Source organism: Dreissena polymorpha, chromosome 2 (genome assembly GCF_020536995.1).
Source record: "Dreissena polymorpha isolate Duluth1 chromosome 2, UMN_Dpol_1.0, whole genome shotgun sequence".
In the NCBI taxonomy this organism is placed as follows: domain Eukaryota; kingdom Metazoa; phylum Mollusca; class Bivalvia; order Myida; family Dreissenidae; genus Dreissena; species Dreissena polymorpha.
The window spans coordinates 78,668,101-78,686,371 of NC_068356.1; the positions used below are offsets into that span (position 1 = coordinate 78,668,101).

Genomic DNA, 18,271 nt, shown 5'->3' on the forward strand with positions numbered 1-18,271 from the left:
AACACTTGACGCATTTGCATTTAACCCCTTTTTTCTCAGAGCGCGTCTCAATTATAATTGATCACATTCTTCCAATAATGCTGGTGCATTAAACCCCCTTTTCACAGAGCGAGGTTGAAATGTAATTTTTATGCCCCGGTAGGTTGGCATAAAGCAGTTGAACTGTCCGTCAGTCTGTCTGTCAGTCTGTGCGTCTGTCCGAAAACTTTAACATTGGCCATAACTTTTGCAATATTAAAGATAGCAACTTGGTATTTTCATGCATGTGTATCTAATGGAGCTGCACATTTTGAGTGGTGAAAGGTCAAGGTCATCCTTCAAGGTCAAGGGTAAAAAAAAATCCAAGGGAAGTAACAAGCTTTAAAGGGAGATAATTCCTAAACCTGCCAAATGATACATAGACATTTTATTTCAAAGGGGCGCAGAAGGGGGCATTGTGTTTCTGACAAACACATCTCTTGTTTAAAGATGTGAATTTAAACAAAATTAAAATTTACCACAGTGAAAATATTTTCTACTGATTGTTGAAAGTCGTGTTACTGACCTGTTTATACAATTTTACTGGTTTTATTTTTTTGTTTATTTTGGTGACAAACATCATTAAATGGGCAGAGTAATGTAAGAGCTCTTTATGTATTTTGTGCATAATTTTCTCATGAAAAATTTACAATATGTCAGTTACACTAGTTTTAACATTCAGCAGACGAAATAATGAAACTGTATCTCCCTCATACAAAACCACCTACTATTGGAGTAAAAGTCTAGCAATCATTGTAAATGTCAGAAAATATAAAGATTACGACAGAACTTTCCAAATTATTATTTTTCTTGTTTTTTTACTGGAGCTTTTTAGTTCAAATGTTTACATTAATCAATTTAAAGCATTTAATAACACACTTCCATACATGCCAAGATCTGTAAAAAGGTCCATTTAACAAGAACATTTAAGATTCATATACATGTAAGAACTCCGTCTCAGACATCAGGTCGCTGACCTTTTGGGCTGAAAGCAAACGTAATTTTTCTTTTTTTAATTCAACAATAGTTGATAAAGAAGCCTGAATGGCTTCAAGGCATGTCATCATGCGCTCTTGCTGGTTGATGAAAGTCTCGTCAAAGGTTCTTACAAAACAAGTATAAAACATTTCAATTATAAATGTTTTTGTTGTATGTATTACTTATTTGATAATTGAACGTATTTAGAATTGATCAATTGTGTAATGATGTGATCATCAGTTATGAAAACATATATTTTATATGTGGAATAACTTAGGCAAATTGTTTATTTATTTATTTATTTTTCAAAAAATACCTCCACACAATATTGAACATTGGTTGAATATAAATAAATCTTGGGTGTGAAATGCACACCTAGTGATTGAAAAACATACACAAGCATAGACACCTGTTAAGTTTAGAAGTCATGTTTTGATATTTGGCATGCATGTGTATCTCATGGAGCTATGACTGGCTGCACTGCTTACAAATGTATTAATGTGTTTGAATTTGCAATTAATATAATAACCTGTTGCACTTTCTTGAAGACTAGTACTGGCATGTCCTGCAGTTTCTTTGCACAGTGGTTGTGGTTTTACTATATTGGGTACAACAGGGGCTGAAAAAAAGTAAATACAAAATAAAAATGCCTTTTTCATACATACTTATGTATATCACATTTTTGTTCTTTTTGAAATATTAACATTATGGTAAATATACCGATCATAAATTTATAAGTGCAACCCACTATGTAAAAACATAAATATTCCAAATTTTCTATTACTTAATTGCAGCAACATAAACAGACAAACATTACAATATGTACATTAAGATGTTTCTACAGTTGTACCAGGCATGTTGTTAAGATATGCTTTTTACTAATAGTGATTTTATATTTGAAATTTATATCCACTATGACATGAATTACTTTTATGATTTATCAGTAATAATGCCAATGTTTTAAATGAGTAATAGCTTTACTAAATTTATATTTAAATAATTATTAAAATTATTAGAAATCTGAAAGCGTTTTCTACTTTGATATGATACCGCAACATCCATATCTTTAGCAGATGGACTGCTTGAAGATGCTGAAAGATATGTCAGAGATTTAAAATAGTGAAACCCTAAGCCTTGAAACAATATAAAATGTATGATGTTTCATAACTTTTAAAATGAAACTTTTAATGTCATGATAAAATATAAGTGTGTTTATCTATGGTCAAAAATGTTCTTTTATGAACAGTATCTACGTAACATAGGCATTTTCCTTAATAGTACTAATGTTACATAAATGTATGAAACAGATATATTGTGAATAATATTTATAAATATCTGCTTTTGTTACCTTAATTTTACAAAAGAAATTTTATGACTTAAGATATACAACAAGTGGAATCCCAGTAGGCTCAACTGAGATCCAGTGTACCTAAACTGCTTTTATTGCATGTTGAGATGTTTCAATCTAGCAAGTTCAGAACTTGGGCAAGCAAACATTAGAACAAGTATTCTGAACAAGTTTAATGGTGGTTGGTAAAAAAGGTTCACTCTTGAATGTTCACACGCCTTTTAGTTCATATAAGCCAGTGGCCGTTTTTTTGTAATGGTTGATTACACAGAAAGGAATAGGAAAACGGACAAAAGGTAATCCAAAAAGTTCACCATGAGCATGTTGTGCTTAGGTGTGTTTAAAAATAGGAACATACACATTTCAACGAAAGTGTCGACTCCACCAACTCAATCAATCAAGACTGGTGGTATCATGGATAGAATCTGAAAAAAAAGTATGTCTAAATTAATTTTATGAAATTACTAGGTGTTGATTATTATACCCCGCAAACGTAGTTTAGGGGGTAGGAGTAAGCTTGTCTGTCGGTCTGTCTGTCTGTCGGTCTGTATTAGGTGTCCGCTCTCTAATTCGAGTTGTTTTCATCCGATCTTCACCAAACTTGGTCAGAAGTTGTATCTAGATGATGTCTAGATCAAGTTCAATATGGGTCATGCCGGGTCAAAAACTAGGTCACTGGGTCACTTAGTGTGTATTCTGTGTCAATGCCGCGTGTGGGGTATTGGTCACCTTAGTGACAAAGCTCTAGTTTGGTTTGAAAAAATGTTTCTAAAACTACACCACATTGTAAAAATTCATTATATGCTAAATTATGGTCCAAAATTGCAAAAATGCAATCTATGCTAAAGCATGGCTCAAAGTGAAATTGGTTTTGGAACCTTTTCTTGGATAGGCTTCAGGCTGATATCCGTTTCCGGAGGCCCGCCTCCTGTTCGCTGCATGGAAACACGCCTTTTCTGTTCCTTTTTTTAACCACACTCTGAAATAGTATTCGAAATGGTCAATCCTGAAATGTGAATTATGATACAAGGAACATAAACCTACACTATTAATTGTAGTTTTGAATGAAAATATTAACATGATTCAATTTTAGAAAATATGCATCTTTTTTTATTTAAGGATAAATAGTAAACATTTGCATCCAAAATATACCCTATATTTACAAACAAGATAAGAAACATTCCTTAAAAACTCTTGCAAAGCAGGGTTATATAAGGTCGCCGTGGGGTAGTGGGTATGGTGTCCGCCTAGCAACCGGAAGATCACGGGTTTGATCCCCACTGTGGGAGCTTTCTTTAGATCTCCTCCATAGACATTAAGTACTGGTTTTAGTCCCAGGAAACCTACTCAAGAGCGTTTCAAATAAGCCTAAGGCTTTTGATGCAATCAAGCTTAAATTATTTTAATATGTTTAAACTGAAGCAGTGTTATTTGCACACCTACCTTCAAGTCTGTCCACTTCCGTTGACAGTCTTCGCCTTTTCGACTCCAACCACCAACAGCATTAACTCTTATGAAATCAAAATATGTATTGTAAAAAGTGTGTGCAATTACATCATAAAAATGACCAAACATGCTTTGAAGTTAAATTCTGGCTGAACCTTCCAAACAAGCTTGTGTAGTGTTTTTCAATTGCGCCTGCAAGCGCAGCAATTTCACCGTCTGACCAATTTTTCGCCCGTTGTTTTTTTTTTCAGATTCCATCGTCAAAGTTGCAGACGACAGTACGTAAGATAAATACTACCGGATATTGACAGTACGCAGGAAAAAATACAACCGGATGTTGACATTTTGAATATAACCCCAAAGAAAACAGAATGTACAATAAAGAAATCGTAGATTACGAGAGCGTTTTACGAGGAAAGTTACGAGGGCGTTATTGAAACGGTTTACGAGAATCGTAAATCTACTCGCAACTACCCGAGTTACGATATCGTAATATTTACGATACGATATCTTATTGAAACGGTCCCCAGAGACACAGCTATTTAATATCGCAGGGGACCGTTTCAATAAGCTCTCGTAAGTATGTTACGACTCGTAAACCAGTTGCGATTATCGCAACTTACCATTTTGCGTTTCAATAAACTTTCGTAACTTACGATATCGTAGAATGCTCTCGTAAGTTAACGAGAAGTAAGAAGCAGTCGTAGTGACGTCCAAACCAAAATGGACGCTGCGTATGTTGTTCGTAGACGCCGAGAAAGACGCTTTTCGCCCCGTGTTTTGTTAAACGATATACCAGATGATGTATTCATTTCGCGCTATAGGTTAAGCAAAGAAAGTGTCCGTGAAATAGTGGACTTGCTTCGCCATGATTAAGAGCCGCTTACAGTCCGTGGAAGAGCAATAACTGTGGAAACTAAAGTAAGTACTCTACGCCCAACTACGGGATGATCACTTTTTTTAGTGCACATTTTTTTTGCATGCTTTCTATAAATGTTTTTCTTATAAGTTGACTACTTTCCTTTAAATAGTTTTAATTGGGATCAATAAGTCAGTTACTGCCCTTTGTTTATATTTGGATAGACACCGAACTAAATATTGAAATTTACGTAGTGAATATTATTTACGTCAAAACCTATGTATTAATTATTTTTGTTATAAAATTATATTGTTCAACAACAGTTGAACTAAATGAGCTTTCCGCCGCTCTAATCATTTGTGAAATAAATGATTATTGTGGCTGTACGCTTCTATCTACATTGAATGGGATGGGATTTCGGATTTTGTTTGTGTTCGGATAAGTGCTGAATGGAGCTGAATGGAGCCTTGTTGTTTAACAAAATAATTTGCTAAAGGTTTGTTTATCAACGCTGTAAGTCTCGTAACAATGTATAAAAATTGTCTTGTGATTCTTCAATATTCTTTAATATATTGATATTTCTAAATGATGTAAAGTGTTCCTTGTTTGGCAACTTTGTTATCAAACCCCAAACCACTTAACACTGAATTGGGGATATTACAATTGAGTTAGCAGGATATCTTGTTCTTAAAAGCACACACGTTACATATTAAAGTACACGTTTCATTTCAAATACTTAAATGTATATTTAACGTCAAAAAGTATTCAATTGTTCATGCTGTCCTACAGGTTCTCATCAGTTTAAGATTCTTGGCGAAAGGAAACATATACTCAGAGCTGGCTGACCTTCATGGGATAAGCAGATCATCTGTCTCACGAATTCTACATGCGTTTGTGAGTTCAGTAAACAAGCGTATGATAAACATTCGGTAAATGTCTTTATGCCTTTTTAATAAATAATTTTCATTTATCATAAATTCATCCATCATGATTTTAAACTCCATTATTTCTAAATAAATATTATCTTACAATAGACATCATCTAGATACAACTTCTGACCAAGTTTGGTAAAGATCGGATGAAAACAACTCAAATTAGAGAGCGGACACTTAATACGGACAGACAGACCGACAGACAGACTAGCTCACTCCTATATACCCCCTAAAATTCGTGGCTGGGGGTTTAATAATAAATGAAAACTAAATCAAAATTAACAAAATATAAACAAATGATTTAAAACATAATATAAACACATGATACATTCCATAGGTTTCCAGTCGATGTACAAGATGTGTGAAGGTTGGCTTCTTCCGACTATGCGGTCTGCCACTAGTCCTGGGAGCAGTGGACGGTACTTTGATACCCATAATAGCCCCGAAGGAGCACGAGGAAGCGTTTGTATGTAGAAAAGGCTTCCACGCTCTGAATGTTCAGGCAAGTGTTGATTCAGAATTAAGGTAATTCAATTTATTGACAACAATTTTTTATAGGTTTCAGTAAATTATTTGAAATAAGTAGTTAATATTGTGTAACCCAGCCAGACAAATCCATGACAAACAGGTGGATCGAGTCCGGAACCTCCCGACTCCAAATCAGGCAGACACTCTACCACGTCGTAATAAAAGCTAGCTCATATAGCAAGGCAGTTTAAGTTTTCCTTATACCTAACCCTGCTACACACACCACCTCAAATTCTGCAATTCTTCCATGAATTTCCTACTGTCACGACATCTTTGGGACGTCTGACACACATTGTGGATTTTAAGTTGGGCGCCAATGTAACCCAGCCAGAAAAACCCGTGACCGCCATGGGGATCGAATACGGAACCTCCTGATTTCAAATCAGGCACACTCTACCGCGTCGCTTTAAAAGCTAGCTCATATAGCAAGGCAGTGTAAGTTCTCCTTATACGTAACCCTGCTACAATTGGTGTATACATCATATGCTATACTAAATATCATATCATAAATAATGATTCACCATTATACTTTCATTTTTGCCTGTTTTCTAGACTGAAGAGGCTTATGTAATAGATATATATAATTTGTGTTTAATGTATTTCAATTATATTTTAGATTGTTAAAACGATTAAATAAAGATTGTTGTTGTTTAACTTAACTTTAATCACAAAAAAATATCATGTTATATCAACTTTACAGATTCCTAAACGTGGTGTCAACCTACCCTGGGTCAACACATGATGCATTCATGTTTGAAGGTTGTGGTGTAAAGGTATAACGATATTGCGAAAAATAGCTGTTATTCAAAAAGAAAGTTGTTATGTATTGACAATCCAATATAAATAATAAAGCGCTATATTTAAAGTGCAAGGATTATGTTTTATGCCCTCAGTAGGGAACTGTCAGTCTGTCCGTCTGTCTGTCCGTCCGAAATCTTTAACATTGTCAAGGTCATCCTTCAAGGTCAAAGGTAAAAATGAATATTTTCAAAGCGGCGCAGTAGGGGGCATTGTGTTTCTGACAAACATATCTCTTGTTTATTCCTAGAACATTATTCAAAGGTGCTGTCTTGGGGCAGCTATTGTTTTATATTTTCCTTGAATAGAACAAAAAAAACACTGAAAAATAACTTAATTTCAATGATAAAATACAAGTTGAAGTAGCTTAAAATGATCTACCTTCAAACATCATAGTATATTATATGAATGTTTGATCCATGTAGGACTATCTGGAGAGAAACGATGTGGGCTATCTGTTGGGTGATAGCGGATATACTCTTCGAAGATACTGCATGACACCATTAGCCAATCCAAACAGTGTCCAGCAAACCAGGTTTAATATAGCCCATAAGAGAGGACGAGTTGTTGTCGAGAGGGCCTTTGGTGTTCTTAAGAGTAGATTCAGGTAAATTATCATAATTTATTAATGTAATTAAACATATACATATAAAAATCGTCATTTAAAAAACAATGTGTGCTCGTTTTAAATTTTTAATTACCCCCTTGAGTTTTGAAACAGTAAAATATGAGATTTTCCCACATGTCAACATTTTATTTGATAAAAAAGTGTGTGTCTTTCTTAGTCTTTCTTATGAAAGGTACAATCTTAAAAAAGCAAAATACATAAAACAATTAATATGACATCATTTCTGAATATGCGATTAGCATATTTTAAAATTTCCTGCACATTTATGGTTTGAGAATTGTGTCATTCTTTTCTTAAATTAAAATAAATTATCAAAATTAATCATTTAAAAATTGCAAGATTATATTTTTATTATTATTTATTATATTGTATTATTATTTATTTAACTAATAGATTGAGAATTAAATTTGAAAAGTTAAACAAAAACGCTTACAAAAGCCAACATACAGACACCTTGTTTTGTGAACCTTCAGATGCCTACATACGGCTGGTGGCTGTCTACCATTCACGCCATCGAAATGCGCCCAAATTGTATTGGCATGCATGCATCTTCACAATTTTTGTATGGACAGAAACATCATGGACCCAACCCTTATGCCTGATGTTGATGATGATGATGAAGATGATGCAATAGTTAGACAGACTGATGGTGTGGATGGCACAGATAGAAGAAATGTAATTATTGGGAGAATGTGAATTGTGAAATGAGACGCTCTCTGAAACATAGACAAAACAAGTCTTAAAAATGTGTGTTATTTTATATCTGATAAAAGACAAAACAAGTCTTAAAAATGTGTGTCCATATACATCTGATAACGACAAAACAAGTCTATAAAATGTGTGTACATTTACATCTGATAAAGACAAAACAAGTCTTAAAAATGTGTGTTCATTTACACCTGATAAAGACAAAACAAGTCTTAAAAATGTGTGTACATTTACACCTGATAAAGACAAAACAAGTCTTTAAAATGTGTGTTCATTTAAAGTGCTGTGCCTCCGAACAGAAGTGACACTCGGATTTTTAAACTTTAAATGGGAGGAGAAGCCGAAATTAGCCGAACCTAGCGACAATGAGTCGGGTGGCGCCCGATGATACCCCTGCCACAGAGCAGCTAATACGAGTTATAACTCGGGGGACTTGGTGCCTGAGCTTCTTTCAGCAATACAGGGATATTGAAGCACTAACATATTTTAACTAAGGCAGGGAAAACAAATTAAATTATTGACCGAACAATTTCAATATGAACATAAGAGTGAATATCAATATACACATTAGAGTGTACAACCCATGTACATTGCACAGGCTAATCTTGGACGACAGTTGACGCATTTGCATTTAACCCCTTTTTCTCAGAGCGCGTCTCATTTATAATTGATCACATTCTTCTAATAATGCAGGTGCATTAAACCCCCTTTTCACAGAGCGAGGTTGAAATGTAATTTTTATTCCTTCGGTAGGGTGGCATATAGCAGTTGAACTGTCCGTCAGTCTGTCTGTCAGTCTGTGCGTCTGTCCGAAAAATTCACATTGGCCATAACTTTTGCAATATTAAAGATAGCAACTTGGTATTTGCATGCATGTGTATCTCATGGATCTGCACATTTTGAGTGGTGGAAGGTCATGGTCATCCTTCAAGGTCAAAGGTAAACAAAAAATCCAAGGGAAGAAACAAGCTTTAAAGGGAGATAATTTCTAAACCTGCCAAATGATAAATAGAAATTTTATTTCAAAGGGGCGCAGTAGGGGGCATTGTGTTTCTGACAAACACATCTCTTGTTTAAAGATGTGAATGTAAACAATATTAAAATTTACAACAGTGAAAATATTTTCTACTGATTGTTGAAAGTCGTGTAACTGACATGTTTATAAAATTTTACTGGTTTTATTTTTTTGTTTATTTTGGTGACAAACATCATTAAATGGGCAGAGTAATGTAAGAGCTCTTTATGTATTTTGTGCATAATTTTCTCATGAAAAATTTACAATATGTCAGTTACACTAGTTTTAACATTCAGCAGACGAAAAAATGAAACTGTATCTCCCTCATACAAAATCATAAAAATAAAAAGAATTCATAATACAATGTATTTATTCATTGCAAACCACCTACTATTTAAGTAAAAGTCTAGCAATCATCGTTAATGTCATAAAATATAAAGATAACGACATAACTTTCCAAATTATTATTTTTCTTGTTTTTTTACTGGAGCTTTTTAGTTCAAATATTTACATTAATCAATTTAAAGCATTTAATAACACACTTCCATACATGCCAAGATCTGTAAAAAAAAAAAGGTACATTCAACAAGAACATTTAAGATTCATTTACATGTAAGAACTCCGTCTCAAACATCAGGTCGCTGACCTTTTGGGCTGAAAGCAAACGTAATTTTTCTTTTTTTAATTCAACAATAGTTGATAAAGAAGCCTGAATGGCTTCAAGGCATGTCATCATGCGCTCTTGCTGGTTGATGAAAGTCTCGTCAAAGGTTCCTACTAAACAAGTATAAAACATTTCAATTATAAATGTTTTTGTTGTATGTATTACTTATTTGATAATTGAACGTATTTTGAATTGATCAATTGTGTAATGATATGATCATCAGTTATGAAAACATATATTTTATATGTGGAGTAACTTAGGCAAATTGTTTATTTATTAATTTTTTTCAAAAAATACCTCCACACAATGTTGAACATTAGTTGAATATACATAAATCTTGGGTGTGAAATTTTTACACCTAGTGATTGAAAAACTTACACAAGCATAAACACCTGTTAAGTTTAGAAGTCATGTTTGTAACATAATCTTAGTTTAAATGTTTCAAATAAGTTCAAAAATTTGGCTTGCTTTGTTGAAGAATGACTGGCATAACATTATGTTATTGCTATAAGCTTAAATGGGTTAATGATATTTACTTTTTGAAGATTTCTTTGGTGTTGTTGGTTTTGTTCTGGAGCTGGTAGTAGCTGAAATATCATATACGTTAAGTATATCTTTATCACATTTAAGTTGCATGCAACAACACAAATCTAGTTTCTAGTAAGTGTTTACATTTTCAACAAAGTATGATTTTCTTTATGCCCCCTTTTGAAAAAAGAGGGTATATTGTTTTTGGCCTGTCTGTCTGTCTGTCTGTCATTCTGTCTGTCTGTCCAAAACTTTAATAAATCTTAAAGTTTTGTCATACCTTTTGCAACATTGATCATAGCAACTTGATATTTGGCATGCATGTGTATCTCATGGAGCTATGACTGGCTGCACTGCTTACAAATGTATTAATGTGTTTGAATTTAAAATTAATATAATAACCTGTTGCACTTTCTTGAAGACCAGTGCTGGCATGTCCTGCAGTTTCTTTGCACAGTGGTTGTGGTTTTACTATATTCGGTACAACAGGGGATGAAAAGAATATTAAATAAAAAATAAAAATTCTATTTTTCATACATACTTATATATATCACATTTTTGTTCTTTTTGAAATATTAACATTATGGTAAATATACCAATGATAAATTTATAAGTGCAACCCACTATGTAAAAACATAAATATTTTCTATTACTTAATTGCAGCAACATTAACAGACAAACATTACAATATGTACATTAAGAGGTTTCTATAGTTGTACCAGTCATGTTGTTAAGATATGCTTTTTACTAATGGTGAATTTATATTTGAAATTTATATCCACTATGACATGAATTACTTTTATGATTTATCAGTAATAATGCCAATGTTTTAAATGAGTAATATCTTTACTAAATTTATATTTAAATAATTATTAAAATTATTAGAAATCTGAAAGTGTTTTCTACCTTGATATGATACCGCAACATCCATATCTTTAGCAGATGGACTGCTTGAAGATGCTTAAAGATATGTCAGAGATTTAAAATAGTGAAACCCTAAGCATTGAAACAATATAAAATGTATGATGTTTCATAACTTTTAATATGAAACTTTTAATGTCATGATAAAATATAAGAGTGTATATATACAACAACAACAACAACATTTATTTCAGCAAATAAAGCTTATACAAGCTCTTAGCCTACACATATACATTTTATATATACAAGTAATACAAGTCATGGCAGATGTGGATTAAGTGTTAAATTGAACACATGGTGTTAGCGCAAAAAATATATAATATATTCGTTTGAAAAAAACTGTATTCAACATTGACAACAATTTAATGTTAAGAAGTACAGTATTTATTCACTGAAAATTAAGTTAGTATCCAGCAACAAGTTATAGAAATAATTAAAAATCAAATTATTTCAATACGAGGATTATGGTTATAGTTATTTATAAAAAGTAACAATTTCTGAAAGTTGATTTAATATCTGAATTATTAATAGCTTAGCCATTAAAAAAATAAATTCAAAATGAAACAACAAGTTGAGCGGAAACAAATTAGCATTGTTTATAATGCTATTCAAATTTATAAGGAATGAGAAATTGAATTTGAGTTAAGGTATGTTGTGCGTGAAATATAAGATGGAATAATGTTAAAGGGTTGTTACGTTCTAAAAGACTAATTACGTATCTAGTAGGCGTCGTAAATTTGAAGCTTCGTACATAAACTTTGCTAGATTAATAAGCATAGTTTTATTTTCACTGGACATCAGACTTTGAAACTTTGAAATTGTTGGCCATCTGCAGTACTGTGACTTTAAAAGTTTTCTTCTTAGGTGCGTATATATGGGGCAAACTAGTAAGAAATGGTACTCAGTTTCTACAGTATTCATATTACATAATTTGCACTTACGGTTTTCTTTTTCAATATTATTGTATCGCCCCCTTTCTATTTCTAGGTTATGCGATGATAAACGGAATCTGCTTAGGGCAATTTTATATTTTGGTTCATTAATTTTGTCTAAATAACTTTCTAACGATAAACTATGTTTGAATAAACAGTACGTAGAGAGACGGGTAGAGCTGTTAATTTCGGCGTGCCATGTTTGAGTATAAGTGTCTTATATTCGTTGTTTGCACTGTATAAATTGAGATTCGGTTATGTTTTGGTTTATACATAATTCGGACATGCCGATTCTGTCGAGAATGGATTTAACATGGTATGCCCAGTTTTGATTGTTGTATGTATGTCCATTGTCCGTATCTTGTTTTAGCATATTGTATGAAATTTTGATCAAGCTACTCTCATTTGATAATAGTAGTTTAAACCAGTATTTAATAATGTTTATTTTTCGTAATTCATTAAAGGGTATTCTTCCTAATTCTCCAAACAACGCGCTAAGGTTGGTTGATTTATTTACACACAGTAATTTCCTTAAAAATTTCGTGTGTACGGCTTCAATATCTTTCGCCTGTGTAGTACCCCATATTTCAGACGAGTAATTCAAAATTGATGCTACTAAGATATCAAAGAGTTTGAGTTTGTTTTTTGTGCTAAATTCATACATGTTGACCACTGAGAAAAGTCGGTGCATTGATTTTGACGCAAGGTCTGCTATGCATTTTTGCGTTCTGTTAAAGTTACCGTTTTTAAATAAGTATACCCCCAGATATTTAAAGGAAGTAACGACTTCTAGTTTTTCACCATACAGAAAGATATCGATGTTTGTGTAATGTGTTCCTTTTCGAAGATTAGCACTTTTGTTTTAGCTGTATTTATTTTTAATTTCGATGCATTACAGTATGCTTTTATGTCTGTTAGCATGTGTTGTAGTGAGTTTGGTGACGTTGCGAATAAAATTTGGTCATCAGCATATAAAATAAGAAATAATTTTAACTCGTCTATAGTGAATAAACCATCTAAATCTGTATTTATGTTCTCCAACATGTCATTAACGAACATCATGAAGAGCAGTGATGAACTGGAATCACCTTGTTCACTCCTTGGTGTACCGAGAATGGGTCGGACAAGTTATGATTGAATTTAATTACTGATTTTACGATACTATACATCGCTTTTAGAGCGTTTATATTTTCCGATATCAATTTTTGCCAAAGTAGTGTGTGATTGATTTTATCATAGCACTGTTGATAATCGATAAAAATGGTGTATAATTTTTGACCTGAGTTTATTATTTTTGATATAATTGCGTTAAGTATAAATATACAATCTGTTGTGCTTTTGCCCTTTGATAACCAAACTGGCAGTTAATGATTTTTTGGTGTTTGTTTGTCCAGTTTGTTAAACGGTTGAGTAGCAAGTGTGAGTATATTTTTGCTAGGATATTATTTAAGGTTATACCCCTATAGTTTTTCGTTTCATTTGATTTCCCGCTCTTATATATAGGGACGTTGTATCCGAGGCCCCAGTCTTCCGGGTATTCGGCATGGTTGAAAAGTTTGTTGTATATTGCTAGGAGGTGTGGTCCTAATACACTAAACGATGATTTAATTAGTTCTGAAGATATATTATCAGGCCCACAAGACTTGTTATTTTTTTTATGAAAGACGGCTGCCTTGAGTTCATGCAATGTGAATTCTTTATCTAAATCAATATCCGTAGATTCGGTGGTGGCAACATTTTCATTTATTTGTTCGGGTTGTTCGCCTAATAAGTTTTTAAAGTGCGTATAAAGGTCTGCTACTGTTATACTGTCATCCTTGTTTGGTGCTTGTTTATAGCATTTTTTAAGGATTTCCAGAAATGTTTTGGATCTGATTTATCTATGTCTTCAAGTTTTTTCCTTCTGATTTTTTGTATTTTGCTTTAGATTTCTTTCGTATTTTATTGTACTTTGTTCTCATATTCACAAAGTGTGTTTTGTTTTCATCTGTTTTTAATTTATTGAATATGTTTCGAGCGCTTTTGAATTCTTTTTTAGCTGTGTTGCAGTTATAATCAAACCATTTCTGCGAATCTGCTTTATTTCGAAATTTTTTGTCGTGGTTAATATTTACTTTTTTCCAAAAATTGTTACTGCATTGTCATAAATATAGCTAGTTAAACGTTTTATTTCACAATTAATGTTTTCCTTGTTTTCATTTAACAAATTGATATTCTCTTTCAATGAGTCTTGAAATTTTTCAACAAAACTTGAGTTAAAAACAAGCTTAGTTTCCTCTTTGTATTCACCGGTTGTAATATGTCTAGTTTTGGTGTTACATTTTAAAGAAAAGTAAACACCTGCGTGATCAGAAAAGTTTTGCCAATTGAGTATTTGAAATTCTTTTATATTATCAACATAGTTTGCATTTATAATATGATAATCTGTTATACTCAAGCCTCTATTTGAGACGAAAGTAAATTGATTGTCCTGCTCTTTGTTGAGACGACCATTAACGATAATATGATTAGTAGCTCTGCATAGATTAATTAGCCTTTTACAGTTACAATCAATTACCTTGTCCGGATTGTTGCGTATTACTGGGAAATGTGTATTTATATTTTCTGTATCTAATTCTTCAAAACAGTCAAGGTACTAATCGTACTCTAGTATATCTGATAAGTTACCTGTTCGGGGATTGAGGTCACCTATATATGGTCAAAAATGTTCTTTTATGAACATTATCTACGTAACATAGGCATTTTTCCTTAATAGTACTAATGTTACATAAATGTATGAAACAGATACATTGTGAATTAATATTTATAAATATCTGCTTTTGTTACCATAATTTTACAAAAGAATTTTATGACTTAAGATATACAACAAGTGGAATCCCAGTAGGCTCAACTGAGATCCAGTGTACCTAAACTGCTTTTATTGCATGTTGAGATGTTTCAATCTAGCAAGTTCAGAACTTGGGCAAGCAAACATTAGAACAAGTATTCTGAACAAGTTTAATGATGGTTGGTAAAAAAGGTTCACTCTTGAATGTTCACACGCTTTTTAGTTTATATAAGCCAGTGGCCGTTTTTTGTAATGGTTGATTACACAGAAAGGAATAGAAAAACGGACAAAAGGTAATCCAAAAAGTTCACCATGAGCATGTTGTGCTTAGGTGTGTTTAAAAATAGGAACATACACATTTCAACGAAAGTGTCGACTCCACCAACGCCATTAATCAAGACTGGTGGTATCATGGATAGAATCTGAAAAAAAGTATGTCTAAATTAATTTTATGAAATTACCAGGTGTTGATTATTATACCCCGCAAACGTAGTTTAGGGAGTAGGAGTAAGCTTGTCTGTCGGTCTGTCTGTCTGTCGGTCTGTATTAGGTGTCCGCTCCCTAATTCGAGTTGTTTTCATCCGATCTTCACCAAACTTGGTCAGAAGTTGTATCTAGATGATGTCTAGATCAAGTTCGAATATGGGTCATGCCGGGTCAAAAACTAGGTCACTGGGTCACTTAGTGTGTATTCTGTGTCAATGCCGCGTGTGGGGTATTGGTCACCTTACTGACAAAGCTCTAGTTTGGTTTGAAAACAATGTTTCTAAAACTACACCACATTGTAAAAATTCATTCTATGCTAAATTATGGTCCAAAATTGCAAAAATGCAATCTATGCTAAAGCATGGCTCAAAGTGAAATTGGTTTTGGAACCTTTTCTTGGATAGGCTTTAGGCTGATATCCGTTTCCGGAGGCCCGCCTCCTGTTCTCTGCATGGAACACGCCTTTTCTGTTCCTTTTTTTTTAACCACACTCTGAAAAAGTATTCAAAATGGTCAATCCTGAAATGTGAATTATGATACAAGGAACATAAACCTACACTATTAATTGTAGCTTTGAATGAAAATATTAACATGATTCAATTTTAGAAATTATGCATCTTTTTTTAATTTAAGGATAAATAGTAAACATTTGCATCCAAAATACACCCTATATTTAAAAACAAGATAAGAAACATTCCTTAAAAACTCTTGCAAAGCAGGGTTATATAAGGTCGCCGTGGGGTAGTGGGTATGGTGTCCGCCTAGCATCCGGAAGGTCACGGGTTTGATCCCCACTGTGGGAGCTTTCTTTAGATCTCCTCCATAGACATTAAGTACTGGTTTTAGTCCCAGGAAACCTACTCAAGAGCGTTTCAAATAAGCCTAAGGCTTTTGATGCAATCAAGCTTAAATTATTTTAATAGGTTTAAACTGAAGCAGTGTTATTTGAACACCTACCTTCAGGTCTGTCCACTTCCGTTGACAGTCTTCGTCTTTTCGACTCCAACCACCAACAGCATTAACTCTTATGAAATCAAAATATGTATTGTAAAAAGTTTGTGCAATTACATCATAAAAATGACCAAACATAGATATAAAAAATATGCATAATTATTACAATTTGTAATTCTAGTTGTAGTCTTCAATATCTTTTGGGAGCACTTGCCCGAAATATCAAGTTATGTAGTCAACTATTAAAAACTTATAAAGTGGACTACTTGCCCAAGTTCCAACAACATTAATTCAATTAATTAATAATTTACTTGTTAAGGTTTTGGTAAAGTGGGTTAATGTGCATTATTATTCCTGACGATGCTGTTTTTCTCAATCCAATTTTAAAGATCACAACATTAATCAGTTAATAAAACACCCAAGTTTCTTAAACGATATCGTTATCAATAGTGGCATATGTCAATTCCACCGTGTCAACATATATCGTCATACATCTGCGAATATTTGCAGTGAGTCTTATTCATTATTAGTATTCAATAGTGTGAATCTATTATTGCTACTTACTCCTCGGCGATCATTTTCCACAGCGATGACTTATCCTTGGAAGTTAAATTCTGGCTGAACCTTCCAAACAAGCTTGTGTAGTGTTTTTCAATTGCGCCTGCAAGCGCAGCAATTTCACCGTGTGACCAATTTTTCGCCCGTTGGTTTTTTTCAGACTCCATCGTCAAAGTTGCAGACGACAATACGTAAGATAAATACTACCGAATATTGACAGTACGCAGGAAAAAATACAACCGGATGTTGACATTTTGAATATAACCCCAAAGAAAACAGAATGTACAATAAAGAAATCGTAGATTACGAGAGCGTTTTACGAGGAAAGTTACGAGGGCGTTATTGAAACGGTTTACGAGAATCGTAAATCTACTCGCAACTACCCGAGTTACGATATCGTAATATTTACGATACGATATCTTATTGAAACGGTCCCCAGGTTAATAGCAACCATATGGCCCACGACCAGCTACCAGGTGTGTGCTATTTTAAACCCGTTCCGTTTACAAACACAAGGTGATTACAAATTGCGAACGCCCGAGTAAATTATTAGAGCAAATGTAACTTAATCATTGGAAAGGTGGAATCATTTTCTTATTATGCAAAAAGCGAGTTGTGCTCATTTTGTCGTCATTATTAGTTGTGTGTCTAACCAATAAAAACCATTGCATTGCACTAACCCTTTTATGCCTAGTGGACTCTCCCATTCTTCTAATTTGGATCAATATATTTGAGCCCGGTTTTTCCGTCCAGCACTTTTTAGTAACATCCCAAAAAAACATGTAAAATATAAATTTCATGAATGTATTTGAAAATGTTGTGGCCATATTTGATAAGATTAACATAAAACTTGTTGATAAATATCATAAAACTACCAAGTACTACCATGTTAGTACAAAAATTTGTAACAAATACATGCGGATTCTAGACAAAAAAGGTATACCTTTTATAGTGCCCACGAGTTCCTGTTTCCATCACTCTACCAAAAAATCTTGGGCTACTTACCTTTATTTCAATATCATCAATAAAGGTTATTTCTTGGATATAAAACTTTAAAAAAGGCACAAACCTATACAATTTTTAGTATGACAATCATTATTTTTTATGAATGGTGATGAAACAGCTCGTGTCCAATATGTTACAGAT

The 18,271-nt window shown here is 33.2% G+C and overlaps 2 protein-coding genes across 2 annotated transcripts; one reads left to right on the top strand and one right to left on the bottom strand.

Annotated features, from left to right (window-relative positions):
* The first annotated feature begins 5,902 nt into the window (after positions 1-5,902).
* LOC127869852 (putative nuclease HARBI1) lies at positions 5,903-8,231 on the top strand. Its single transcript, XM_052412512.1, has 4 exons — positions 5,903-6,000; positions 6,810-6,882; positions 7,333-7,514; positions 8,009-8,231. The coding sequence occupies exons 1-4, from the start codon at positions 5,903-5,905 to the stop codon at positions 8,229-8,231; spliced, it is 576 nt and encodes a 191-aa protein (XP_052268472.1).
* Positions 8,232-9,853: 1,622 nt separating this feature from the next.
* Positions 9,854-17,292, bottom strand: LOC127869854 (myb-related transcription factor, partner of profilin-like). Its single transcript, XM_052412513.1, has 8 exons — positions 17,132-17,292; positions 16,574-16,640; positions 16,007-16,108; positions 15,486-15,552; positions 11,357-11,410; positions 10,853-10,921; positions 10,459-10,509; positions 9,854-9,912 (listed from the first exon to the last, which is right to left on the bottom strand). The coding sequence occupies exons 1-8, from the start codon at positions 17,290-17,292 to the stop codon at positions 9,854-9,856; spliced, it is 630 nt and encodes a 209-aa protein (XP_052268473.1).
* Between the last annotated feature and the right edge of the window lie 979 nt (positions 17,293-18,271).